General features: G+C 56.9%; 3 protein-coding genes across 3 annotated transcripts; 2 read left to right on the forward strand and 1 right to left on the reverse strand.

Annotated features, from left to right (window-relative positions):
- Window positions 1-3,494: 3,494 nt before the first annotated feature.
- Window positions 3,495-7,652, reverse strand: LOC113147475 (mediator of RNA polymerase II transcription subunit 15-like). The gene is made up of 5 exons (XM_026338193.1): window positions 6,942-7,652; window positions 5,005-5,243; window positions 4,789-4,958; window positions 4,240-4,327; window positions 3,495-4,098 (listed from the first exon to the last, which is right to left on the reverse strand). Exons 1-5 carry the CDS (start codon window positions 7,650-7,652, stop codon window positions 3,495-3,497), a joined length of 1,812 nt encoding a protein of 603 aa, XP_026193978.1.
- A 1,105-nt stretch (window positions 7,653-8,757) lies between these two features.
- On the forward strand, window positions 8,758-13,477 carry LOC34617758 (WD repeat-containing protein 82). The gene is made up of 10 exons (XM_026338194.1): window positions 8,758-8,804; window positions 9,204-9,431; window positions 9,761-9,861; window positions 10,047-10,110; window positions 10,662-10,770; window positions 11,141-11,260; window positions 11,766-11,822; window positions 12,105-12,194; window positions 12,581-12,869; window positions 13,431-13,477. Exons 1-10 carry the CDS (start codon window positions 8,758-8,760, stop codon window positions 13,475-13,477), a joined length of 1,152 nt encoding a protein of 383 aa, XP_026193979.1.
- Window positions 13,478-17,403: 3,926 nt separating this feature from the next.
- LOC34617759 lies at window positions 17,404-23,784 on the forward strand. The gene is made up of 12 exons (XM_026338195.1): window positions 17,404-18,331; window positions 18,510-18,868; window positions 19,013-19,480; window positions 19,880-20,045; window positions 20,219-20,322; window positions 20,637-20,715; window positions 21,135-21,292; window positions 21,465-21,574; window positions 21,816-21,875; window positions 22,086-22,172; window positions 22,510-22,658; window positions 22,916-23,784. The coding sequence occupies exons 1-12, from the start codon at window positions 17,404-17,406 to the stop codon at window positions 23,782-23,784; spliced, it is 3,537 nt and encodes a 1,178-aa protein (XP_026193980.1).
- Window positions 23,785-24,739: the final 955 nt, after the last annotated feature.

Below are 24,739 nucleotides of genomic sequence, written 5' to 3' on the forward strand. Positions count from 1 at the left end.
AGGAGAGCAGCACGAGCAGCAGCAAGGATATCCAGATGCGTTGCTGCCAGGGAAAGAGTTAGAGGCGGCAGCGTTTGTATCCTCAGCACCCGAAGAGACACGAGGCACCATGCAGTTGCGCAACCAGAGAGACGTCCCCGAAGAACTAACAGCCAGCTCACAAACGCAAGAGCCGCCACAGATCCACCGCGAACAAGGCAAGCAAGCTTTACAGTCCTTGCAGCCCTTTGAGTGGACGGCAAAGGCCAACCCGGAGCACACCCTAGAGGCACTCCTAGCAAGGCCGCTACAGCTGCTGCAGCCACTAGAGAGCTCATCCCTCATGCAGAAGCCGACGCTACAAAGCGACTCTTCACGCCCAGGAGGGCTGTTGTCTCAACCGTCCTTGACGCTCGCTAACGCAAGTGGGCAACAGCCGCAGCTGCTGCAACTGTTTCAGCCTCTTTCAGCACATCAGCGGCCCACGCACGTGTCACTGCGGCAGGAGACGCAAGGGGTGCCCTCAGAAATGCAGTATCAGCCAGCCTCACAGACTCAAGGTGAGCAGGCACTCCAGACACAAGAGGTAACACCGCCTCTACACGAGAAGCAGCAGGACCACCCACAGCAGACGCCTCCCCCGCCACAACGCGAATCGCGGCAGCAGCAGCTGCAGCCGCTGCAGGAGACGGAAAATCAGCAGCCCGCAGCACCGCATTTTTTGCCGCTTCCACCGGTGCTTCCCAGCAGAGGCGGATTGCAGCTACCCCGCCTGGAACGGCAACAACAAATGCTCTCGAGGACGTGGCCTCCTCGTACTCACCCGCCACTCCGGAAAACAGCAGCGAAAACAGAGCTGCCTCAGCAGTTTGCCACACAGCCAGAACAAGAGCGCCAGCTGCCTCTGTCCCCCGGTGCATTGCCCAAAGTTCGAGGCTTCCTGCACCAGGGAGGGCACTTGCTAGCCAACCGCCAAGCAGGGCAGCCAGTGCGAACCCCTCATGCGGAACCGAGTCTCTTCGGGAGCTCGCTAAGCGGCCGTTCGACGCCGCTGCCGTCTTTGCAGCCTCAGCAAGGGCGAGATCGGCAATGACTGCAAGCGCCTCGCAGAAGCTGTGCAAGAGGAGCGGCTTCGTGTAGGGCGAATTTGACAAGCGGCAGCCTCGCGAGCCGAAGAGACGGCGGCTGTTGGACTGCGCTACCTGCAGAACTAGCAGCGCCTCTAAGCGCATGTGCTGCTCGCTAAACCGTCGGCGCCTCCCTGTGTGCGTGAGGGAAGGTCAGTCCGGAGGCAAGGGAAACAACAGCAGCATCGTCGGAGTTAATAGCCCGAACAACCAGGGAAGGCAACGGGAGCGCTCGCTCAGTTGCATGCCATGCTTACAGGGCTTTTTCAGAAGCTTTCGTGGCGGGTGCACCAAAGCCAGCGGCAGCGAAATCGTCCGCAAAAAACGCCGCAAAAAAGGAAATATGCTTGGTGGCGGGGGCCAGTTGTTTGCACCACACGGGTTGGAAAGAAGCAGAGTCATAGAAATCTATGCAAGCCGTGCAGATCCTCCATACGGACGGTATTACATATTGACACACACCTCCTGTGAGGAGGCGCCTGGTGCGTGTTTCCCGCGAATGCGCCATCAGCAGCAGTTACAGCAGCAGCTACAGCAGCAGTTACAGCAGTTACAGCCGCAAGACCAAAAAGACAGCAAGATCGACCTCCAAAAATGGCAGGTCGACCTCCTTTTGGTGGCAGCAATCATGCACGATACGGAAAGCGCTACTGCTGCGGCCTAGCAGCGGAAGCCCACCGTATCATGCATTGAGTCCTTCTTCCTTTTTCGAGATCTAAATGAAGTTTTTATGGTGCAATTCTAGCAATGCACCGAACTTAGTTTCTAATTGATGCATGTTTTCCGTGCTAGTAGCCAGAGAGCGGCGTTTTGTGCAGCCGCATGCCTTCAGTCATCCGCTGCCGACCGACGCATGCGATCTCTGTCGCTCTCGCGTATGCCACCACAGTTGTCGATACCGCTGCTGCTGCTGCACGAGCTGTCTTGTAGTTTTTGTTGCTATTGCTTAAGGACTGGCCAGTGAATGGAAGCTGCATTCGAGACACGGCTGTGCATAAGCTGGATGTAGTAGTATTCGTATGTCGGTGGTCTCTGGCACGGCTACTGCCCAACAGGCCTAAAGCACACGTGGAGGGGGGAAGGGTTCGTATAGCTCTGAAGGATCCTAGTCACTTTCCTGCTCGTGTTTGCTGCTCACCTGTCCTCTGCTTGCCTACAATATTTCCTGAAGGCTCCTCGACACCACAGGACGCCATGAGGCCGCACTCTCGCCGCAGTAGTAGTACACAGCACGCCCAGCAGCGAGGTGGCCGTTCGGCTGCCAGCCATCGAGCAGCACCAGATGCATCGGAGGAACCAACGGAATCCTGGAATAACATCTCTAGTGGCCCTACTGAGAACGCTCTAGACGCTTCTCGCAGCAGGAAGGGCAGCGACGGTTTGCGGCTCCTCTTCCACACGGCGTGGCGTACATACACCGCAAAAAACCCCAAGCACGTACAGCTCCTCGATGCGTTCATAGTTTGGCTGGTGGTGACGCTTCTGCTCCTGTTGTCTTTTCCAGTGTTTTCCAGAACGTCATTCCCCAAACGTTCCTTCACAGCCGCTGTCTTTTCCTCCGGAGGAACAGCCGCCCTCGCCGGATGCCTACGCGCTCAGGTATGCGCTTTCTGCTTTTCTCGTCATAGGCTATTTTCGATTCTTCTGCCTCTTCGTGCCTGCTGCTGCACGCCCCCCTCGTGTGTCTGTGAATGTCTGTGTCTGTGAATGTATGTTTTTGGTGTGTCATGCACAGCTGGTGGACCCTGAGACGTTCCGGCTGTCGGAGGCGAGAGCAGTAGCAGACTTTCTGCTATGTTGCTTAGTTCTACAGATACTCTGCTTCTGCTTTCTTGGGTAAGAGGAGCTGCGCCTTAGCAGCAGCTCGGCTTCCCTCCCGCGAGAAAAGGGTTCTCTGCTGGGGATACAGCAGGCGGAGGCAGCAATAGCTGCGTTGCCTCAGGCAGCTAGGGATGGGTTTCTTGAACAGCTTCTCTTCCCAGCGAGGCGGCTCCTCGAGAGCCTCCTGAGAGACCGCCTCCGCACATACGTGTACCCCCAGTGTCGAAGCAGCCGGTGACACCGGCAGAACGCAATCGTGTTCATCTACAGCGGCAGACATCGAGGCAGACATCAGCCCGCGATGGTGCACAGCCTAAAGAGTCTGCTCCCGGCATGGCCATGTAGGCGGCCACTGCGCGTGTGGCAGTTGCAGAGCTCCCGTAAATACACAGCTGCTAACACAGCCACAGCTGCAGCGGCACATGAAAGTGTTTTGGCTGCTGTTGCTCAAAAGGTTTTTGGTGCACGGTGTACTTCGTATGCATTTGCTGCGCAAATGATTTTGCGAAACTATTTAGTTAGCTAGATACATGCCCCCTCCTCGAAGGGCAGCCTCTAGCCTTCCGACTAGCGGGAGGGGACTTTGGAGTTTGATTTTTCTTCCGAGGAGCTGGAGGGGGGGTGCCGCGACTGCGTAGACGGCCGTGGCGTGCAGCGGGAGCCGCCGGTACGAGCCGAATATACACCCCAGTCGGCAACTGCGGCTGCAGCAGCAGCGCAGCCGCCTCCAGGATACCTCGGGGAAGGGGGGTCTTTAGAACTTGCGCACAGAGAGCGCCATTCGGATGCGACTCGAGAACTGCCCCCCATAATCTTCTGCTCAGTGGCGTACTGCTGCACTGGCAGTCTGACACCTGCGCGTTCGCGTCGCCAGCTGCGGCGAGACTTCCACACGCCGCTTTTTACCTCTGCCAAGTCGCTGTGCCGCTGCTGCGGGGGATAGCGGCTGGGTTGCTGCTCTGGAGGGGAATAGGCACGGAAGTAGTAGGGTGACTCCGGGGCAGAAGGCTTACCGTAACTGTGCAAGCGCCTACGCGGCTGATCCTCCTGCTGCTGTTTCTCGCTGCAATACTGCGACATTTCGCGCGAAGGCGGTCTCACCTCTCTGGAAGCAGCTCCGTGACTTCGCCAAGCGACAGCGGCGGAAGGAGACTGCGAGCGACGAGCCAGCCTACGAGGGGGGAAGGGGCCATGCGGTGCGCCTTCCCGCGACGCCTCTTGCAGACGCCAGCGCGGCTGCTCTTCCTGTCGCTCTTGCCGCTGCTCGACGTGCCCCCCCCTCGCATGCCCAGACAGCACGGGAGAAAAAAGCGCTTCCTCCTCCTCGCGATGCGCCTCGACTCGGTGCAGAGCAACCGCTTCTCGTGCAAGCGCGGCTGCAGCTGAGTCACCCTGAAAGCCTCGCAGGCTGAAATCTCTTGGAGGCAACAATGCCTGTGGCAAAGGCAGCTCAGGCCTGCCGCTGGGGTGTCTGCGGAGATCTTGTTTCTGCTCCGTTCGTTGCGAGGGAAGACGCACCAGCGCCTGCACCTGTTGCGATTGCCTCTTTGCATGATGCTGATGTTCATATTCATGCACACGCTTCTGCTCCTCCCAGCCTCTCTGCCGCTGCTCGGGGGGGTAATACTCGCTACATCCTGCGGCGTGCTGCTCGCTGCCTCTCGACTGCCTCACTCTCCTCCACTGCTGCTGCGCCTCTTGCTGACGCCAATCCTGCTCTTCCTGATGCAAGCGCCACCCCTGCTGCCTATTGCTGCGCTGCTCGTGTGTCAACTGCTGCCCCCCTTCGTGCTGCTGCTGCTGCTGCTGCTGCTGCGCAGCTCTTGGGGGGAGGCATTCATGCCGCTGCTGCTGCCGCTGCTGCTCAGCTCTCGGGGGGAGGCATTCATGCCGCTGCTGCTGCTGTTGCTGCCGCTGCTGCTGCTCAGCTCTTTGGGGGAGGCCTTCATGCCGCTGCTGCTGCTGCTGCTGCTGCTGCTGCTCAGCTCTCGGGGGAAGGCGTTCATGCCGCTGATGCTGCTGCTGCTGCTGCTCAACTCTCGGAGGGAGGCCTTCATGCCGCTGCTGCTGCTGCTGCTGCTGCCGCTGCTGCTGCTGCTGCTCAGCTCTCGGGGGGAGGCGTTCATGCCGCTGCTGCTGCTGTTGCTGCTGCTGTTGCTGCTGCTCAGCTCTCGGGGGGAGGCGTTCATGCCGCTGCTGCTGCTGTTGCTGCTGCTGCTGCTGCTGCGCAGCTCTTGGGGGGAGGCCTTCATGCTGCTGCTGCTGCTGCTGCTGCCGCTGCTGCTGCTGCTGCTGTCGCTGCTGCTGCTGCTGCTGCTGCTGCTGCTCAGTTCTCGACGCCCCTTCATGCCGCTGCTGCTGCTGCTGCCGCTGCTGCTGCTCAGTTCTCGACGCCCCTTCATGCCGCTGCTGTTGCTGCTGCGGGGGATTGCCAGGCGGAGATATTGCGTCCTTCTGAGCGAACGCTTGCTGCAGGTTGGCGTCTCTGCTGCTGTTGGCGTCTCTCCTGCTGAGGGTGCTGCTGCTGCTCTTCCGCACGGGGGCACTACTGAAGCCGCCTGCCGTTGCCTGCGGCGTCTGCCTCTGCTGCTTGGCATCTGGTTGTTGCCACTGCCGATGAATTTCTTGCCTTCGTTGTTGAGGCTGAAGAAGCCTGGAGAGCTGCGTCTTTTCTTCTGAGGCTTTCAGTTGGTGTTTGCCAAGCCGCTGCAGCTGCTGCTGGTTGTGCTCCTCCTCCTCCTGCAGGGGGAGAGGCGGCAAGCCAGTCGAGGAAGCACCGTTTTTCTGCGTGACTTTTCGGCGAGAACGCTGCGAATCTGCAGAAGGAAGCGCACTCGCGGGCAGCTCTGCCTGCGGCTGTCGCGGCAGCTGCCGCTGTGGTGGCTGAAAGGAATGAAGCTCCGAGGCTGCCACGCAAGTGTCTGCCTCGCGCCGTCCCTCGCGCATGCATTCGGCAGCAGACGCCGCCGAATGCATGGGGGGGAACGCTGGGCAGGGAACGAACGATGCAGCTGGAGCGACACTGGCGCAAACAGACCGTGCAGCATGTGGCGGGGGAGGGGGGGGCAGCTCAGACAAAGCTGACGGCGACATGCGCAGCCGCAGCATTGCCTGCTGCTCATCCTGATGGGAAGATGCTGCTGCAGCAAGCGCAGCAGTACGCGGTCGAAGCAGAGGCATGCGCTGCTCAGCAGTCTCGCGGCTTCGTGCAGCTTTGGCTTGCAGACTCGAAAGTGATTGAGCTGGGGGATGCTCTGCAAGGCAAACACGCATGCGAAGTCTATCGCCTGAATGAAACGAGATGCCTATTCGCGTTCAGAGCAGCAGCTTGTCTTCTGCAGCGCAGACAGACGTCCACACAAGACTCTGAAGCGCAAAAAGACAGGGGATACACAGCCTCCTGGAGGCGCTGTATCCTCTGCTCTGCCAGAGAGAGAAGCCACTTACCCCTCACAGGATATCTGCTGTGCGTACCCACACAGCTGCTGCTTCCGAGAGATGCCGCCTGCGCTTCCTGCTGCTGCACTGTTTCTCCTAAGCCCTCTGGAAGGTTGGGTAGGTAGAAACGCGCTTTTTCAAGGCAGCAACTGCTGCTGCTGCTGCTGCTGCTGCACTGGTAGCGTGCCTGCTTGAAGGACCTCTCCTTACCGCTCTCCCAAGGCGCATCACCTACCGCTGCACTCAAACGAACAGCATACACCGCAGTTGCTGCCAAAAATCGACAAAGTCTCATCACGCTGGAATCAAGAGCAGCAGCAGTAGCAGGCAGCAGACAGACAGACGCCAAACAGCCATCTGGAGGTGTCGCAACGGCGGCAGTATCTCAAGAGCAGTAAGCCAACCTTCATGCACTGTTCGTTTCATCGCATGCCGTATGACGCCCTCTCCACATGGATCGCCTTCCCTGGTGCACAGAAGCACTCTGTATGGTCTTCTTTCCTGCAATACAGGAGCTGCACGCTGCCGCTGCTGCTGCTGCTGCTGCTGCTGCTGTTGTCGCGGCAGCAGCAGCGCGCGGCGACCCGCAGATTCGAAGGCACTCAACGGTGTATTCTCCTTGATGCCTTTTGCCGTCGCAATTGTGGGTGCTGGATTGAGCTGAACTCGTCGGTGTCTGTCTGTCACTGCATGCTCCTGCTGCTGCACGGCGTGTGGAGGGTGCCTCTCGAGTTCCTCCATTTCGTGCAGGTGCTTTAGGGCAGGCTTTGCATGCAAGCAGACGCGAATGCTGCGATTTGTGCATCCTGGCGAGGTGCTCCGGTAGGGGGGAAGCGCGACTGGCTGTTCGTAGTGGTGGTTGTTGCGGTGTAGACGTATCCTGGGGTCGCTACGTTTCTCTGGCAGTGTTGTTTCTCTGCTCCTGAAAGAGGAAGGCGCTTCGACAGAGGCTTCATGCCACCTCGGGGTAGCGGCAGTGCTGCTTCTGCCGCGCAAGCTGCATGCGCAGTCGAGAGCCGTAGTAGTAGAGGGAGCTTCGAGATCCGGGGGGGGGGGGAAGGGGGGAGGAAGGATGTTGTGATGCCCCCTAGCCGCAGAGGCAGGATGGTGACGACTGCCTTTGCCAATTGCCGCGGCAGCAGCAGCAGCAGCGGCAGCTGCTGCTGCTGCGTCTACAGCGCGCGCAGTCTCGTCATATGCCGCATGTCTGTCTGCAAGGGGGGGGGCGGTGACGAGACAGCTGCGAGAGGGGGGGGGGCTGCTGCTGCTGCTGTTGTTGTGCAGCATGGTCGGATCTGTCAATACGCCTTGAGGTGCCTTCTGAGGCAGCCAGCTGTAACGACACTGCTGGCGTTAGTTCGCGCGCACGTGGCTCCGCAGTGTCTACCCAGGTGCTCGGCATCTCCCTTCCGCTTCGTCCTGCTGAAACAAGAAGCGCAATTGGGGAAGAACGCGTGCAGCAGCAGCAGCACTTCAAGGGCTGTCTGTCAGTTTGTGTTGCAACGGCTGCTGCTGCGCCCAGTTTCAATAGTCGCTGCAGCGGAGGCTGCTCATGCTGCTGCCGCCTCGACAGCTACAGCAAGCGGCGAGATATCAAGCATAAAGCAGCACATTCTTGGCGTACTGCATTATTGCGAAGTGTGCAGCCTTTTGTGTGGCTCTTCTTGTGCTCGGCTTGCACTGCAGGAGGAGGCGCTGCCGCTGATGCGGCGTCTGCTGCATGCAGCCGCATGCAGCAGACACCGCGTTTCCACAGAACCATGCGTGATAAAGAATGGGGCAACCTCTGCAATTTAAAGAGTTAAGAGTTTTATGACTTTGTGTGTGTGTGTGTGTTTGTGTGTGTGTGTGTGTTTGTGTCTGTGTGTGTGTGTGTTCGTGTATGCCTCCTTCATGCGCCACTGTCTCCGTCCGGCTGCTGCGGCTGGTGACGGCGTTCTTCGTGCTGGAGGCGCTTCGATCCTTCCTGCCTCTCAGCGAAGTCGCTTTCCAGAAACGTGTTCTAGAAAACGTTTTCTTGGGCTTTTTCGAGGGGGGGAGGCGTGCTCGCGCTCCCCGGGGGGTACGGGGGAAGGGGAAGGAAGGGATTCTTCTGAATTGGCGCGAAAGCAGCGTTCTTGCCTTAGAGTTGCTGAATGTCTTCTGCTTCTTCCGCGGCTGTAGGCGGCAGGGGCTGAAAGCACGTTGAAGTGCATCCGCAAGGGAGGCGTTGTTCGATATATATATAAATATATCGAGTGCGTGGCGTGGTGTGGAGTGGAGTAGTCAGTCACCTTCAAGCAAGGGCCACATTGACAGCAGCTGCCGCTAGCGCTGCTGAAGCGGCATTCAAATTTTGTGGAATTTCGCGTGACACTTCAGTGGGGGGTGGCTGAAGGGGCGGCGCTCGCAGATGTTGGGGGCAGCTGGTAGCCGATTTGGCCCCTCTCAAGCAGCCGGGTAAGAAATACAGAGAGAGAGGGAGAGGGAGGGAGAGAGGGAGAGAGAGGTAGAGAGACAGAGAGAGAGGGAGAGGGAGGGAGAGAGACAGAGGGAGGGAGTGAGGGAGAGAGAGAGAGGGAGGGAGAGTCAGAGAGAGAGAGGGAGAGGGAGGTAGAGAGACAGATATATATATAGAGACACAGACACAGAGAGAGATACAGACACACAGACAGATACAGACACAGACAGATACAGACAGATACAGACACAGAGAGAGAAGAAGTCGAGTAGTGCTTTTACGGGAGGCTTCCAGGAAGATTTATGTGTGTGTGTGTGTCGGACTATGTGTCTCTGTGAGGATGCATGTGCATCTGTCTGTGGTCGTGTGTCTTGTGTCTGTGTTTTATACGCTTGCAGACTGAAGGTTTGTTGGAGTTGCCATGTGGGAGTGCCGCGTGGGAGTCAAAAGGAATCTGGAGGCGCTGACGGGGCAGCAGCAGCAGCAGCAGCAGCCGCAGCAGCAGCAGGCTGGCGTGCTGTAGCCGCTGACTTTGCCGTGGATGGCTCGCTGTTGCTGATTGCGGCAGTAGGAGGAGCAGAAGGCGGCTCAGCGAAGCTGCTTATTGTAGATCTTAAGGCAGGGAGGTGGGTGCATGCGGAGAGGGGTGTGTTGCACGAGCTGGGGAGTGAGAGCAGGAGCAGTGGTTTTTCGGGAAGGGTTGGAAATCGAAAATATGAGGCCATACGTTAGGAAGCTTTCCGAGCGACTGGAGTCTGCGCTTCTTCCAAGGGGGGGAGGTGTCTGCTCCTGCACTGCTGCTTTGCTACTGCGGCACTTTTTCATTGCCGAAGCTGCGGGGAGGGGGGAAAGGAGGGGGAAGAGGGGGTTAATTGCTTGCTCCGGTGATTTCTCTCTCTCTCTCTTTCTCTCTATCTCTCTCTCTGTATGTATGTGTGCTGCCTTTGCTTTGCAGTGTGGCACGTGTGTACGACTGCCCGGAAGGCGGAGTTTCTTCTGTGCGTTTTGTTGCAAACTCGACAGCCGAGTGTCTCCTTGGAGGTGGAGAAGGAGAAAGTGCGTTCTCCGTGCAGGGGGTGGGATTGTGTTGCCGAGATGTGTGTGTAACGTCGGAATGTTGCTGCAAGCTTAGGTGCCCCCGTCCTCCCCCCCGGATGCTGCTGCTGCTGCTGCTGCTCATTTTATGCACAAGCATATGCCTCTTGTGAAGCCGACGCTTGCTCTTCTTCTGAACACTGCAGATTCTGTTCGCCTGTGGGGTTTATTGGAAAATCGACTCGTTCTGGCCTATCCCCTCCCCGCACCGTAAGACACCTTCACGAGCCGAAGATTGCAAAATTCAGAAGCAGCAGATAAAGACAGAGAAAGAGATACAGAGGGAGAGAGAGAGAGGTAGACAGAGAGAGGCAGACAGAGAAAGAGAGATCGAGAACGAGGTATTAAACAGAGAAAGAGAGATCGAGCAAGCTAGACAGAGGCGAGCACGTGGACGGAGAGAGAGAGAGACTCTAGTGCTGCCGTTCTGTCCCTCCATGCCCGTGCCTGTTGCCTCCGAAACAGCAGACCCCTTTTTATGGGAGAGGACAGCTTTTTGGAGGGATATACCAAGGTGCAGTATGCACACCTTGGCTGGGTTTCTCGCTGTGTGTCTCTGTCTGTCTCTGTCTGTCTGTCTCTGTCTCTCTCTCTGTCTGTCTGTCTCTCTGTCTCTCTCTCTGTCTGTCTGTCTCTGTCTCTGTCTCTCTCTCTCTCTCTCTCTCTCTCTCTCTCTCTCTCTCTCTCTCTCTCTCTCTCTCTGTCTCTCTCTATTTTGATGTTGCTGCCCTTCCTCTATTGCTGATGTCGTTTTTTTGCAGCCTTACAGGAGCAGAGGGGCTGCTGGCGCATCCCCGGGAGCGGCTTTTTTTGGCGAGCTGCACGAACGGGGCTGTCTTTCTCTTTGACATGAAAGAATTGCATCCGCTGGTATGAGATCGAATTTTGCTGACGGCGTTTCGGGTAGCTGTTCGGGGTGACTCTCTAAACTCCACCTTGTTGCACATATTTCTGTGGCTGCATGGAGACTTGTATCTGTGCAGCGACGACACACCTCGTGCTCCTTCCGCTGCTGCTGCTGCCTTAGGAGACGGCGGCCTTTCGAGTGCCTCTTCACGTGCAGAAAATATATGTTTGCATGCGTATTGCGGCTGCTCGAGGAGCACACACCACGGCATTCTTCTGCATGCTGCGAACGGTCTGCCTGTGCGGGGGCTTATTGGTCTCCGCGGGTACATCCGTCTCCAGAGCATACATAGCCTGCGCACTGAGAAATGTCGGATTTTTCTTTGCTGCACAGGCTAGCATGCAGTGTAACAATCCTCGACCTTGCATTGCGTTTGACTTGGATGGACTTGTCTTCGCTGTTGCCCGATCGCCTACGCATGTTCACCTCGTGAACAGCGAGCTCACAGATCTCGTCAGCTAAGGATAGCGCAGCTGCATGTTTGCTGTTTTTTCCCGAATTCTCGATGCCACTTTGTATAATACCACGAGGTGGTGGTGTTGATTGCAAAAACGAGCTGTTTCCGCTGCTGCTGCTCGGATCTGCTTGCCAGCCTGTGTCGATACTCGAGGCCTTTCAGGTGTCTGTCTCATGGGACCGTGTATGTGACGCACCGAGTTTGTGTGTATTTATATCTGTATGTATCTCTTTGTGCGTATCTGTATGTATATGTGTGTGCATGTGAATGTATTTCTGCAGGATGTTTGTGTGTGTGTGTGTATGTATGTATGTCTGTATGTGTTTGTATGCGTGCAAATGTCTTTCTCTTGCTGTGTATATATGAATGCATTTTTTCTCTCTCGCTCTTTGCTTGTGTGGTATGTGTATGCGTGTATGTACGTGCATGTATTTCTGTCTCTCCCTTGATGTGTATGTATAGATGCACATGTATGTGTTTGTTTGTCTCCTGCCGCTGCAGCAGGAGTTCTCTGCCTTTGATTTATCAGCCTCCCTAGATCCAGGCAGCTGCATTGCGGTAGGTTCCCCGTGCGTCAGCCTTCTTGCTGGTGATATCGTGCTGCTGCTGCAGCTGCTTTCGAAAGGCGGCAGGCAAAGGCTGCGCTGCGTTCCATGAAGGCGCCCTCTGCGGCACTGGAGCGACTCTGCCGCTGCTTCGACAGACAGAAGTGCCACCCTGGGGCATCTCGAGGAGCTGCAGGGGACAGATCGCGTGTAGCTGCGCGGATTATCTTTGCGATAAATTTGCTTTCGCTGCGAGACTTGAGATGGCGTCCTCGGGTGTGCTGCGCGTCTGCAGAGTCTCTGCTTCAGCCCTGACGGGGAGGTCATTGCAGTAGCAACCAACCGCCAACAGCTCTTGCTGGTGAATGCATTTGAGGGGCACACGGTCAGTCTTTTCTCCGCCTCCATTTGCCTTGCTCGCTCGCTGGGCTTCGTTCCTTTGCCCCTTTTCCGCTAGGGCACAGAATTGGCTAGCCGACTACTCGCGGGTTGGCGCGTCAACTGGCGAGTGGCGAGCTACGCTTGCCACCAACTGCCCGCTGGTGTCTAGCTGACACGCAGTCCTGGCGTAAACGCATACGGCAGCTAGCCAGCGAGGTGGCTACAGCCGAGTCGCTACAAGGAAGGCCCTCGTGCAGCTTTTATTAAAAGCGTATGTTTGTTTTCGACAGCCTCTCAGGGGGCTTCCTGCGGCGCCACTGCATCTCCTGCTGCTCTGCCTTTGCTGCTGCTCTGCCTTTGCTGCTGCTCTGCTCTTCCCGCATGATGCAGATGGCAGAGCTCTGTGAGGCTGTGCCAGACGACCCTCCGAGCGCGTGGCTATGCACTCCTTCCTTCTCCGGCAACAGTCTCCTGCTTTTCTGGTCCAAAGACACCAGCCTATACGTCTTTCGTGTGCCGTCAGCTGCGACCAGCAGCAGTCAGCAGCAACAGCAGCAGCAACAGCAGCTGCTGCAGGCGAAAGGCGTCAATACAGCACTCTTGGTCGCCCAGCACAAAGGCCATTCGGAGCCTATTTCCATCGCCAAGGCCTCTTCCACACATGCCCTTATCCTCACAGGTGATCTTTTGACGCTTTTTTCGTTGCTAGGAGAGGGGCGAGGCGTCTTGTGGGACTGCTTCAAGGATTTGGTCGTCTCATGCCCGCCAAGCTGCCAGAGACACTGCACGAAGGGGCTTGCTGGCTAACTCAGGGTGGCCTCTGCTTACACGGGATGGCGCATGCATGCAGCAGTTTACGGGAATTCTCTGCCGGCAACTGGCTTGGGGCTGCGCGTCAGCACGGAGAGCTCTGTTGAAAGGAGCTCATGCAGTGAATGGGGGCGTGGGTGGGTCTGTCTGTCTTCGTATGCATGTATGTTTTTGTGTATGTATGCATTCGTGTGTATGCATGTATGGGTGTGTGTGTTTGTGTGTATGCATGCATACGTGTGCATGCATGTATGTATACGTGTGTATGCATGCAGGCGTATGGATGCACGTGTATGTATGCCTGAATATGTATAAATGTGCATGCATGCATGTGTGTGTATGTGTATAAATGTGCATGCATGCATGTGTGTGTGTATGTGTATAAATGTGCATGCATGCATGTGTGTGTATGTGTGTTGCTGTGCTTCAGTGGCGGGCGCTGTCGCTGCCCTGTGGCAGCCCGCGCAGCAGTCGTGAGTTGCATGCGTCTGCTGGTGCGTGTATTTGTGCGCTTGCTGCACCCGCGAGGACTGCAGGGATGGCAACTATGTGCAAGCCTCGCGATTGCTGCAGAAGGGTAGCGTTCATACTGAGTGACTGCAGCGGAATTTGTGAGGCCCCCTGCCCGGTGGTTTTTCTTTGTGTTGTGGAGCTTGGGGCTGTTGGCGCTGCTGTGTCCACTGCTCGCATGAGCGCAGCAGGCGTGTAGCGGGTTAGCCGTGGTGCACGCAGAAGGCTTTCCAAGCCTGTGTGGAAGGAAAAAGGGGCTGCTGCACAGAAAGACGCCTCGGATGGGGTCTGTTCAAGTCTCTTGTCACGGGCTGGCTGCACCCACAGCAGAGGGTGTGTTGCGGCATCAGCGTTTGGCCGCCTCGTTGGCGAGTCTGCGAGCTTCACATTTGTGCAATTAAGTTGCCACACACTGAGTTGTAGGAAGTGAGGGGGCAGTGTGTTGCCACGAGGGGAGGGAAGGCACAGGTACCGTCCGGGGAGGGAAGAAAGCAGACAAACTCTAGCCCCCAATAAACTTCGTAAAAAGGGGGACCAATGTAATACACAGCCCACTTGGGAGACTCAGAGACTCTGGGCTGGCACTAGCACTATCCCTTTTTGTTGCGTTCCGCGTTTTTTGCCCGTGGTGTCGGATGCTTTGCTGAACGCCCCTTCATTACACCCCGTGGGCCTAGTGCTGCTAAGGGGCAGCGGGAAGACTGCGGTCCTTAATACATAAGCAAAGCCATAGGGAATTCGCTGCCTGCCGCGTCTGTTTTGATCGCTGTATAGAACTGTAGTGCTGACGAAGGGGGTGGTGGGTGTGGGAAGGGATCCAAGTGAACAGTGCGAGGGCAGCAGGAAGGCTCTCTGACGCTGCTGCCCTCTTCCTGCAAGGACCCCAATACCAACCTGGCTGGCTGGTAGGAGCATCTCGTTTACGAGTGCTCGTACAAGTCTACTAGATGGCGGGAAGGCTCTGAAAATGCCGACATTGCTCTAGCCCTTTGGGGGAAGACCTCGACACCTGCCCCTAGGGGACGCAAGCTGACAGCGGCGGCAGGGGGGCCCTTTGGCTGCAGAGAGGAATGGATCCTCGTGGAAACGCTTGACCATTGCTCTTAGAATAGTACTTGGGGGATGGGATGCGGAGACAGGCCCGCGAACGCTAGAAGCCAGTTAGCTGATAGCAGTGCTGGCAAGCCATGTACGCTGGCTGTACAACTCTTGTGCCATAGAAAAGCCCACCTGAGAGCCCCTGCGGTATCGGTTCCACGAAAAAAAACATCCAACCGGCATCTTTCTCCGTTCCGACATTCATGATCGCATAGCCTAACGGGGGAGCGCATTTTGAAGCTGTGTTTTTGCGCTCTGTAGCCACAGGTTTAGGGTCGTCTATCATGCTGCTACAGCTCTCGCTCCTTCCCTCCCACACCTTGGTGGAGGAACCAAAAGGTCTCGTTTGTAGGGGTCCTTCAGGATTCCCCTGAGACCTCGCTTAGCTCTACGCCTTGGCCTTGTGGCTGGATGTATTCGGCAAGGCTATATCCTCTGTGTCTCTTTCTCTCTCTCACACGGCTCCTTTTAAGGGAACCGGTTCCGTCGTGGCACAGCAGCCTACTGACAGGCGCGCACGGTTTGAAAACCTATCGAAGGCCTCCCTACCCAACGCGGCGGCCCTTCAGCACTGATTGCGGAGCAACAGGGGGGTTTCTTCGATGGGGAAGGCTATTGCGACACTCGCCCGCGCGCGAAGTCACCCTGCGTTGCGACGTGTGCAGCTTATGGCCCTTTGGCTGTCATGCGGGCCGTCAGTTCGGACGACCAATTGATTTCTGTAGCAACAGACGGAGTTGCTGTGATGGGGAATGAGAGGGAAGTGTTTGTTTCGCTTTTGAAAACTGTTTAGGGCCGCCGGTCACTTACCGGAAATCTACGCGGCGTGTTCAAAGAATTCGAGGGTCTGCTGGCTACCCTGCGCCGAAGGAATGAACACTTCGAAGCAAGGAGAGAAACACACTTGAGAATAGCTATTTTTATGGCTCTCCACAATCCAAGGAAGCGCAGTTTCAAGGCACTCACGTGGGGAGTCGCTCGGGGTACCGCCGCCGTGTGGTGGCGCAGGGGGGCTACCCGTTTTCCCGTGGCCTCTCAAAGCGTTTCTGAAGGGTACAGTGGAGGCGAGAAGCAGCATTATTGCATTTTTTGGGAATTCGGCAGCTTGTATAAGTGGGAAAAGGGGCATTGTAGTGCTTGCTACGGGGCGGCTAGCCAGAGGGGTGAGCCACGTCCCGAGGATCCTTCCCTGAGGGGGCAGTAGCGGAGTAGGCACCTGCTGCAGTGGGGTACCCTTCCTACGTTTTGTCATGAGGCTGTTAGGCTTGAAAATGAATTTCGTGTGTTTAAATTGCTTTTAGGTTAGCGGGAAAGGCTTGAAGGTGTCCAGGAATGGGAATTAATGTGCCCTGCATGCGGGCGGGGAGCAGCAGCAAGCAACTGTAGCAGCAGCAGGTACAACACAACAGCGCCTCCTGTGGTCGAGGCTGCACCGCTGCCCATGTTACATAGCCAAATACCAGTTCATGACCACGGTGGCACTTGCAGCCTATTGCGGGAGTGGAGAAGATGTGCTTTATCCACAGGAGTTTGCAGAGGAACTACTCGAAAAGGCCTTAAATAATATGCCCAGCTCTCCCCCTGTGCCTCATATTCACACAGCAGTCCCCGCAGCACCAGACCACCAAGCGCCATATATTTACTTACACTCTTCTAGCGCCCCCAAGGAGGCCCCTTTAAAGAAGACCTTCTGTCTTGATTGGCTTTCCTTAAATTGATTTCTACACCTGGAAGACGCAGAGCTTCCACATGGCCTCAAGAGGGACCCCTCCCAGCAAAATCAATACAACACTGCCCCTTGCGATACACTGCGCCAGCGCAGGCGCTCTCTAACACAGAATATCCGCCACTCGGCCGGTGCTGGAGCTTGTGCGCGCGAAGAGGGAATTTTCTTTCCCTTTGATCCCTCGCAACAGGACGTTTTGGGGTCGTCAGGCGCTGCCACTGGCCTCCCTTCGCCACAGGAAGCCACGCGGCGAGTTCCCAACTGCGTTTGAGGCGGGAGGATCATCCCCTCTTGCTAAGCCACTGGTGTTGGTGCAGCTTGTTTTGGGTCCAAAGTGGCCACGGGCTTTTTGCGGGCTATCCAGCAGTATCCGTATCCTGCCTTTCTCTTCCGCAATATATATGTGTATATATATATATATTCATACGATCCTTCCCCGCGTTCCAGAAAGCCTTTTGATCCTACCTTCATACTGCGTATCTTCGCAAGCACGGATGCACGTGCACACACTACATAGAGACATGCAGGAAGCCTGACCTGACCAGCACGCGAAGTGTAGTTAGAGCAACGCCCCCATCGACGCGAAGAAGAGCAGCAGCAGCTACAGCAACAGATGTCTTGCTGCATTGGCGCGAATCGCCACTGTCTGCGAAGGAGGATCGCATAGTTCGGAGACGTTCAAAGGAGTTTGTCCAGTAGGGCCTCGTGCTCTGTGTGCCTTCAAGAAAGCAACGAGCTTCTTGGCTCTTTCCCAGGTTCCTCGCGGCAGCAGAGAAGCTTGCAGCCTTTGATGCAGTAAGCCTGCGAGCCACTTTGAAGGGCGCCGTCCCTGTCTGCAGGGAGGCGGTGTTTGCGGTTTGCTCTGACTTCACGATGAACCCTCCGATCGCGCGCATTCCGCAGCTGTCTTAGAGAGCACCCCACCCCAGCAACAGCAAGGCTCGACGAAAGCAACGCAGCAAGAGCTGCTTCCACGCGGCAGTGGAGGCAGCCTCGAATGAGGACTGGCTGCTGAGCACTATCCCCGGCGTCTGTGTATGTGTGTGTATGTACGGTAGTAAACGTCCCCATGCAATTGAGTCCTCCTAGTCCGTCCCGCAGCAGGGGCGGTTCCAGCAGGCTCCTTGGCGAGGAAAAAAAAACGGCGAGTCGTCCTCCTAAGGGGTCTTATCTCCCTTCCGAACTGCTGATCGGAGGCTGCAGCTCGCGCTGGTCACCCTCGATCCCCTTGGCGAATCCGCATCCTGGGGGGGATGGCGAAGCCGCCCCCCCCCTGGGGGGCCCCCCCGCACCGCCAGCCTTCGGGAAAGCAGGCTCCTCCCCGCCTCCCGGAGGTGACCTTCTCTCGCCTCCCTGGGAGCCAGAGGCGAAAGAGCTCGACGCAGGGGGCCCCTCGGATCAGCGCCTGTCGCTTTTGAGCACAGCCAGCGAAAGCACAGCCGTCTCCCTGCTTACTGGCGCTCTCCTTAGCCCAGCCGAGTGTCTCGGGGGGGGGCCCCCCTCGAGGAGCCCAGCCTCCCCGCTCAGCCCAGCCTTCTTGCTCGTGGGGGACCAAGGCAGTGGGGGCCCCTCAACTGTCTCTTCCCACAGGCCTAGTTTCCAAGACGGGCTGTCTCCGGCGCCGCAGCTTGCCGACGTGCTGCAAGGTCGTCTGCTGCTGGCCCCTCCGGAGCGGCAACACGAGGCGCTGCAGGCTCTCGGGTGCAGCGCTCGGGAGAGCAGCTGCAAGCAGCAGCCGTTGCCGCGCTTGCTCATCGAAGGTGAGGAGGGTGGCGGCAAATCTAGGGGCCTCCCCGAGGAGGGCTTGCGAGGCTCCCGCGGGAGGCGAGCTCCCTGCTGCCACCACGGCGCAGAGCCATTCGTGGCTCCTGCAATGCAGCCGGCTTTCCAGCGGCGAATGCCAAATGCGTCCTGTCTCCTCCCTCTGAACGCCGCTATTCACCAAAACTCTTGCAGTAGCAGCTCTGCAAGTAGCAGTGCCACCTTTCAAGGATGCGGTCAGCGGCTGGCAGCGCTGTTGCTGCATCTTTCTGCATCGCCGCCCTGCTGCAGCCGTAATTCTTACGGGAGTCTGCAGCTGCACTGGTGCTGCTGCAAGCCCTCCCGCCGTTTCGCTGCTGGCAGGCTCTGAACTGAGGACTAAAGGCCTCTGATGTCGCTTTCTGTGTGCCGTAGGCGATGAGGAAGTGCCGCCTCCCCAACAGCAACTGCTGCAACTCCAGCAGGGGGGGCCGCGTAGTGCAGCCGAAGGCAGCAGCAGCGGCGCCGAGGGCTTGTGGAGACTCCCCGGAGACTCTGCAGTGGAAGCACTTCTTGCGTTGTTGCAGCAGCATCCAGCCCAAATCCAACCCGGCCGGCAGCAGCAGCAGCAACAGCAACAGCAGCCACTGGATCTCGTGCCTTCCAGGAAGGCCTCTCCCGCGGAGGGGCCTTTCAACTCTTGGCACAGTCGGGAGCTTATAGAACCACGACAGCGAGGGCTTTCAGAGCAGACGTCTGCTACCGTTGCTGCTGCGGCTGCAGTCGATGATAATGCGAAGCCGCCGTTGCTCCTACTGAGGCAGCAACATCAACAACAGCAACAGCAACAACAGCACCAACAGCACCAACAGCAACAACAGCACCAACAGACAGCATCGAACAGAGGACCATTGATCCGCCTGCTAGATGAAAAGGAGGCCCCTCAACTGGAATGCCCCAGAGGCGACAGCAACGCGCCAGGCGGTAACAGTGTAGCAGATGGGCTGAAGGAGGGAACTGTTGAATCGCAAGTCTTGCTGCACTTGATGCAGCGCTTGGAGGAAGGCGGCACAGGAAGTCGCGTGTCGCTCTCGCTTCAGCAGCAGCAGGATGCCAACATTCAAAGGATGACAGAGAGCCTAGGGCTGCTGGATCTCAGCGAGGACAGCAGCGCCGGCAGGAAGGTAAGTTCATTCAAAGGTTCCGGCGTGCCTCCTGCGAAACAGCAGCCGCATCAACAGCAACAGCTCGCTGAAGAGCAGCTTTTGATGCTGCCGTCTTGCTTGAAAAAAAATAGCGAAGTGTGTGAGGAGGGACGCTTTGGAGCTGGTGGCCGACAGCGGCGCCGGAGAGAGAGACGCAAAGAAGGGAGATTTTCTGTCTCTTCTACCGCAGGACGCGATCCTGTACGTTTGCAAAACCGTTGATTAGAGATGCGTGGAGCACCTCGCAAAACATCCTGTGTGTGAAGCCAAGCCTCGCGCGCGGCTCGTGTGTTTAAGCCCTCAACTTTGATGTCGGACTCGAAGAAAGCCTTCGGTGCTCGAGCTTGCGGTGTGTGCCCCTCAGATTGAAGGAGCTGCGCTGTCGTCTAGTTGCAGTTTGCTGCTGGAGGAATGCAGGCTGAACGCAAGAGATCTGACACCAGAGGAACTGAGTTTGGTCCTAGTGCGTTTCTGCTGCACGCGAAAGGCTTCGCGCGCTCTCTGCTTATGCTGGTTCTGATGCTTTTGGTAATGCTGGTGCCGCCGTAAGAGCACTCCCGCCTACTTAGCATCCCCCCTTTCCGCCTGTTTTGTTCGCAGCTAGAGTTTTCTACCAACGCCCTAGGAGCCAACATCATCGTGCAAGTACTCGATAATGCCACGGAGGATGCGAGGAGGCTGCTGCTGACGCAGTTGGTGCCCCACATCCGAAGCCTCTCAGCAGACGCTGCTGGGAGCACCATCGTGCACAAACTCTTGGAAATCTGTATGCTATACCCCTCCCGAAAGTGTGGTGCAGAAGCTGGATTGCGCCATTCTGCAGCGGCAGTTGCTGCAGAATACTGCTGCGTGCCCCACACAGCAGAACCCCACTCGCACCTCTTCATCTCGTCGGCTTGTCGCTATATGGCCGCCGCTGACATTTCCTGCTGCGCTTAGGCCCTTCGGAGGAGAAGAAACTGCTGCATGCGCAGCTGCTTATAGACGTCCAGCGGTTGTCTTTGCGGACTTATGGTTGCCGCGTCATCCAGAAGGCCCTTCATGTGCGTCTTTTTGCTGCTGCTGCTGTGTGTGTGTGTGTGTGTGTGTGTGTGTGTGTGTGTGTGTGTGCTGCTGGGCTTGCCGAGGTAGCTGCTCCTGCTGCTCTCCCGTCGTGTGTGTGTCGCACTCCTCTTGCCAAGACATGTGGTGTCTGGCCTTCGCGGAGGGCGGCCTCCCTCGCTACGTACTGCTGCTCCTCGGAGATTGCGGCCGCCTTCCCACGGAAGCAGCGGCGGCAGGGCTGAGAGGAGTTCCCAATTAGACCCAAAGCGCTCCATCTCGTAGTGTTTCAAATGCTGCCTCTTCTTGCGCTCAGACTCTTGATGAGGACGACCGAGTGACACTGGCGAGGGGTCTGGAGGGCAGTGTGTTGACTTGCATCGGTGACCAGAACGGTTAGTTATGGAACGCTTGCCTCTTCGCACCCGTGTTGTTGTTGTTGTCCCTTCTCTCTGATGTCTTTTGTCAAGCATGTGTTTGTTCTTTTGCCTCCTCTGATCGAGTTCTGTGGTGTCTTCAAAAAAAGAAGTCCACTCAAGGACTGTACTCGTCGGAATCTCACTCTCGCGGCACAGCCGTTCCCCCTCACGTCGCGGTCTAAGCTATTTAATTCTCTCCTTCTGTCTTGGTTGTTGTTTTTCTTCTACCTCTTTGGCCTGAGCGGCCTTCCCTTTTTCGTATGTAGGTGTGTGTGTGCGTGTGTGGTACTCGAGGCCTCCTTGCTACTCCTCTGTGTCTCACTGCATAGAACTTCTTTCATCTAGGAGTTGGATTGCATTCTGCGCCCGTGTTTTGTGCTGTGCGTTTACTGAAGGAAACCACGTCATACAAAAGTGCATCGAAAGGCTGCCGAGGGGCGGTGCTCAGTTTGTCTTGGATGCAATTGCGGGACAGGAGGCGAGCCTCGCCTCCCACTGTTACGGCTGTCGGATCATTCAGCGTCTTGCCGAGGCTTGTGACATTGAACAAATCGTGAGCAGCCTCTCGCACGTTTCCCTGCCTCTTGCCCTTCGCCATTCAAAGCTAGCCCTCCACTTTGGGGAGCCTTTCAGGCTTAGCGCGCGCTGGACGTCAGCAGAATGCTGCTGGCACCGGTTAAAGGGTGAGGAGTACTTGTGCATGCGTGTGGCAACCTTTTGTGCAGACCCCGATGCTGGATGCAGTCATGGCTTCTCTGCGCTCTTTGACTGAAGATCAGTTCGGGAACTACGTCATTCAGCACCTCCTAGAATACGGAAGACAACGAGATAAGGAGTAGGGAGGCAGCACATTACTGAAGAGGTTGACGGAGGAGGCAAGAGGGGGGAGGGCGATGAAACAGAGGCCAGTAGCAGCAGAAGCCCATCAACTTGCAGTGCAGCCCATGCGAGGGCAGCTCCGTTTTTCCTGCCTTCGGGAGGGACGTTTTAGAGCACAGCTGCGCCATGGCAGGTGAGGGGACAGTTTCTCAGCAACAAAGCATGCGACTGCATGCGACTTCTCTTGGGCTGTGCAGGGAAATCGTGGAGCTGCTGAAGGCCAACCTGTCGAAACTCGCTACTCAGAAATACGCATGGTATGCAGAGCCTTGTCGCTTGTTCCCTGATGTGTTCACTGTTGATCGGAGCGCAGCCGGGGCTCTTTGTAGCTCTTTTGCATGCACTGTTGGGGGCGGCATTGCTGTTGCTCCGGCTTCTCCAAATCAGCCAGTACCGTCGCATGAAGCCTCGGTATGCGACTTTTCCCTGTAGGCGTGCTGTTTCAATATGCTGCCTGACGCTTGCAGCAACGTTGTAGAGAGGGCGTTAAGCCTCAACACGCTTGGTCGAGCGCAGTCCGAGCTGCTAGCGGTCGCGCTGCATCCCGACACACAGTGAGTGCCTGTGCCCCCTGCCTCCCTTATATCTGCTCCCATTACATAGGATTTCTTGCCGCCATCACAATACAGGACCATATAAAGTTTCCCTAGGACAGCATGCCTGGATTTCCTAGGCATAATACCTGCTGCTTTCCCATCGTGTATCGTCGGCTCGGGGTTAACCGGGTGGCTTCCTCTACCCTTTGCTTGCGCGCGTGCAAAGAAGACCCCCTACCGCAGAAGGTGGTATATGTGGGGCTAACGCCTTGTCAGAATATGTGCGAAAGGGAGACAGCGAGACACTTACTTATGCGGGCTCGTGAAGGATCTCCATCTGCATGCGTTTCCACAGAAAGGGAGCCCCCGTCACCGCTCTCATGCTTGACAGATATGGCAACTATGTCGTCCAGCGGATGGTGGAGGTTGCAGAAGGGAAGCAGCGAGAGGTCCTCTTTCGCCGTTTGCTTGATCACCTGCCCCTCCTGCGCAGCTGCACATACGGTAATCCTAGACTCAGAGTGGCCCCTCTGCCGCTTTGCCTAGCTGCAGCTGTAGGGTTTACGCCTTTCAACGCGCCCTCTAGTCGCGCAGCGTACAAAGTGCTGGAGTCCGCTCAGACGCACAGAAAGTCTCGAGGAGAACTTGATAGGTTCTCAGGGCAACGTTCAAGAAGTGGATGTGCAAATGCATCAATCACATATATGTATATATGTATATATATATATTTGCATGCGTTGTGTGGGCTTGTGGCCTTTCAGGAAAACACATTGTCGCCGCTTTGGACCGTCTAGAGGTTGGCGGTGTCTCGTCAGGGGAGGCATTGGCGAGCTCGTCGGCAACGGACAGCAGTGCAAGTGCAGCGCTACCAGCTCGACGCCGAGGATCGACTCAGCAGCAGCAGCAACAGCCGCAGCAGCAGCAGAAACAAGCAGGGCTTGTGTCACCTTCTGTGAGCCGGCGTAAGACGGTCCCTCAAGATGCTCGCAGCCAAAAGCAAGGAAGAAAACGGCAAGTGTCTCCCAGGCAGGCGGCACGATCAAGTGCAGCGACGGGTTTGGGGGGCTTTGAAGACATCTCCCTGGAAGCTCCCATCGATTACAGCATTTCGAGAGGATGGCAGCAGCATCACTTGAGGAAAGCCTCAGGACCCCCCCCCCAACGCAGTACTAGAGACGGAGGAGGAGGGTCTCCTCCAGGAGGTCATATAGGACTGCAGCAGCGGCAGCAGCTACTGCGGCTTCTGGATGGCCAGTCTGGTGTTACCGCCTGCACTTCCGAGGAATTGCAGCTGCAGTTGGATGTATCTCCGACTGCGGCGCTCCTGGGGCAAGACAACCGGGGGGCCCCTTTTGCACAGGCAGAGCCCAGTACCTGTGGACGAGGCGAACGACAGGAGGGCCCCTCCGTTCTTGCCGCCAGCAATGGCCTTTCGGACTTGCTTGGGATATGGAGGAAGCAGCAGCCTTCATTGTTTAACGGCGGATCTGGCGTATGCCAGCCAGCGCTGGTAGAAAGCAGCAGCAGTCCAGGTAAGGAGGGAACAGGCAGTTCTGCAGGCATTCAAAATGAGTGGGGGTGGGGGCGGACGCCCCTCTTTTACCACCAGCCTCCTCCTCCAACGTGGTAAAGTCCCTTGTGCGCGGGAGCAGCATGCAGGCGATCCTTGAACCGTGGAAATTAGCGAACTTGGTTCCGTACAGTGCCTGCATCGCAAGCAACAGTAATTATGGATCGCGCGAGCAGTTTTTAACTCGGAAGCCGCGGTGGCTGTCTGTCGAGGCAACGGCAGTCCTAAAGGAAGAGCCCGCAGCAACGACGAATAAGTATAGTGTGGAGTACAGGTCGCTGTGGTATGTACCGCAGCTGCAGGCTGATCCTTGTGTAGTGAGAGCAGGGCTGCAAGATTGGCAATTGAGGCTGTGGGCCCCAATACGTTGCACCAAAGAGACATATAGCAGTGGGGAAGGTCCAGTCCCTCTTCCTCGACGGAAGCACCCAGTTGGATTGAGGAAGCCGTGTCAATGCCCTGGTTCTCTGGGGTGTCAGAGTTTTGGTGTTCGGGAAGGGCTGCGACGTCCGCGCGTCATGTAATGCCTTCTGCAATGCAGAGGGCTTAAATAAGCTGTGGCGGGGGAACGATGGTTACAAGGATTTAAGGGAGATATGCCCTTGTCGGGGTCCGGGAAGTGATTACGCGCACGTACAGAGACACAGCCAGAGGAAGACCCCTGATAACAGGCAGAAAGGTTCCAGCTTCTCGATTCAAGTCAAACACCCCGATGGTCTACACAAAGCGTCTTCAGGCGCCAAGCAAACCTGGTGGCACAGCAGTAGTTGCTGTTGCGGATTTCCCCATTCCTATGATGTGGGCGCGAAGACAGGTGCAGCGCTTGCTGCGCCGCCTTTTGCCCGTCTCCCTGTGCAAGGGAGCTATACGTGTTAAATTCATGGCCCGGCTTTTATACGGTATATACCTCCCATTGTTGAGTCTTGTGCAGAGGCCCGCCCCGGCCCGAGTGGGATCTTTTGTATGTCTTTGCTTCATCTCCACTCAAAAAGTGGACGGCTTGTGCCATATAGAG

The sequence above is a fragment of the Cyclospora cayetanensis genome, unplaced genomic scaffold (genome assembly GCF_002999335.1).
Source record: "Cyclospora cayetanensis isolate NF1_C8 unplaced genomic scaffold, CcayRef3 CcayRef3_contig_24, whole genome shotgun sequence".
NCBI classification, from domain to species: domain Eukaryota; phylum Apicomplexa; class Conoidasida; order Eucoccidiorida; family Eimeriidae; genus Cyclospora; species Cyclospora cayetanensis.

Coding starts and splice junctions, on each gene's coding strand:
- LOC34617758 (XM_026338194.1), top strand. CDS start 8,758: ATGTTGGGGGCAGCTGGTAGCCGATTTGGCCCCTCTCAAGCAGCCGG. Junction 10,111..10,661: donor GCCTATCCCCTCCCCGCACC/GTAAGACACCTT, acceptor GTTTTTTTGCAG/CCTTACAGGAGCAGAGGGGC. Junction 12,870..13,430: donor ACATGCCCTTATCCTCACAG/GTGATCTTTTGA, acceptor GCTGTGCTTCAG/TGGCGGGCGCTGTCGCTGCC.
- LOC34617759 (XM_026338195.1), top strand. CDS start 17,404: ATGCAATTGAGTCCTCCTAGTCCGTCCCGCAGCAGGGGCGGTTCCAGC. Junction 20,046..20,218: donor GCACAAACTCTTGGAAATCT/GTATGCTATACC, acceptor TGCTGCGCTTAG/GCCCTTCGGAGGAGAAGAAA. Junction 22,659..22,915: donor CCTGCGCAGCTGCACATACG/GTAATCCTAGAC, acceptor GTGGCCTTTCAG/GAAAACACATTGTCGCCGCT.
- LOC113147475 (XM_026338193.1), bottom strand. CDS start 7,652: ATGCTGCACAACAACAGCAGCAGCAGCAGCCCCCCCCCCTCTCGCAGC. Junction 4,328..4,788: donor CTCCCCCCGAGAGCTGAGCA/GCAGCGGCAGCA, acceptor TCAGCCTGCGAG/GCTTTCAGGGTGACTCAGCT. Junction 4,099..4,239: donor CATCGCGAGGAGGAGGAAGC/GCTTTTTTCTCC, acceptor CCCCCCTCGTAG/GCTGGCTCGTCGCTCGCAGT.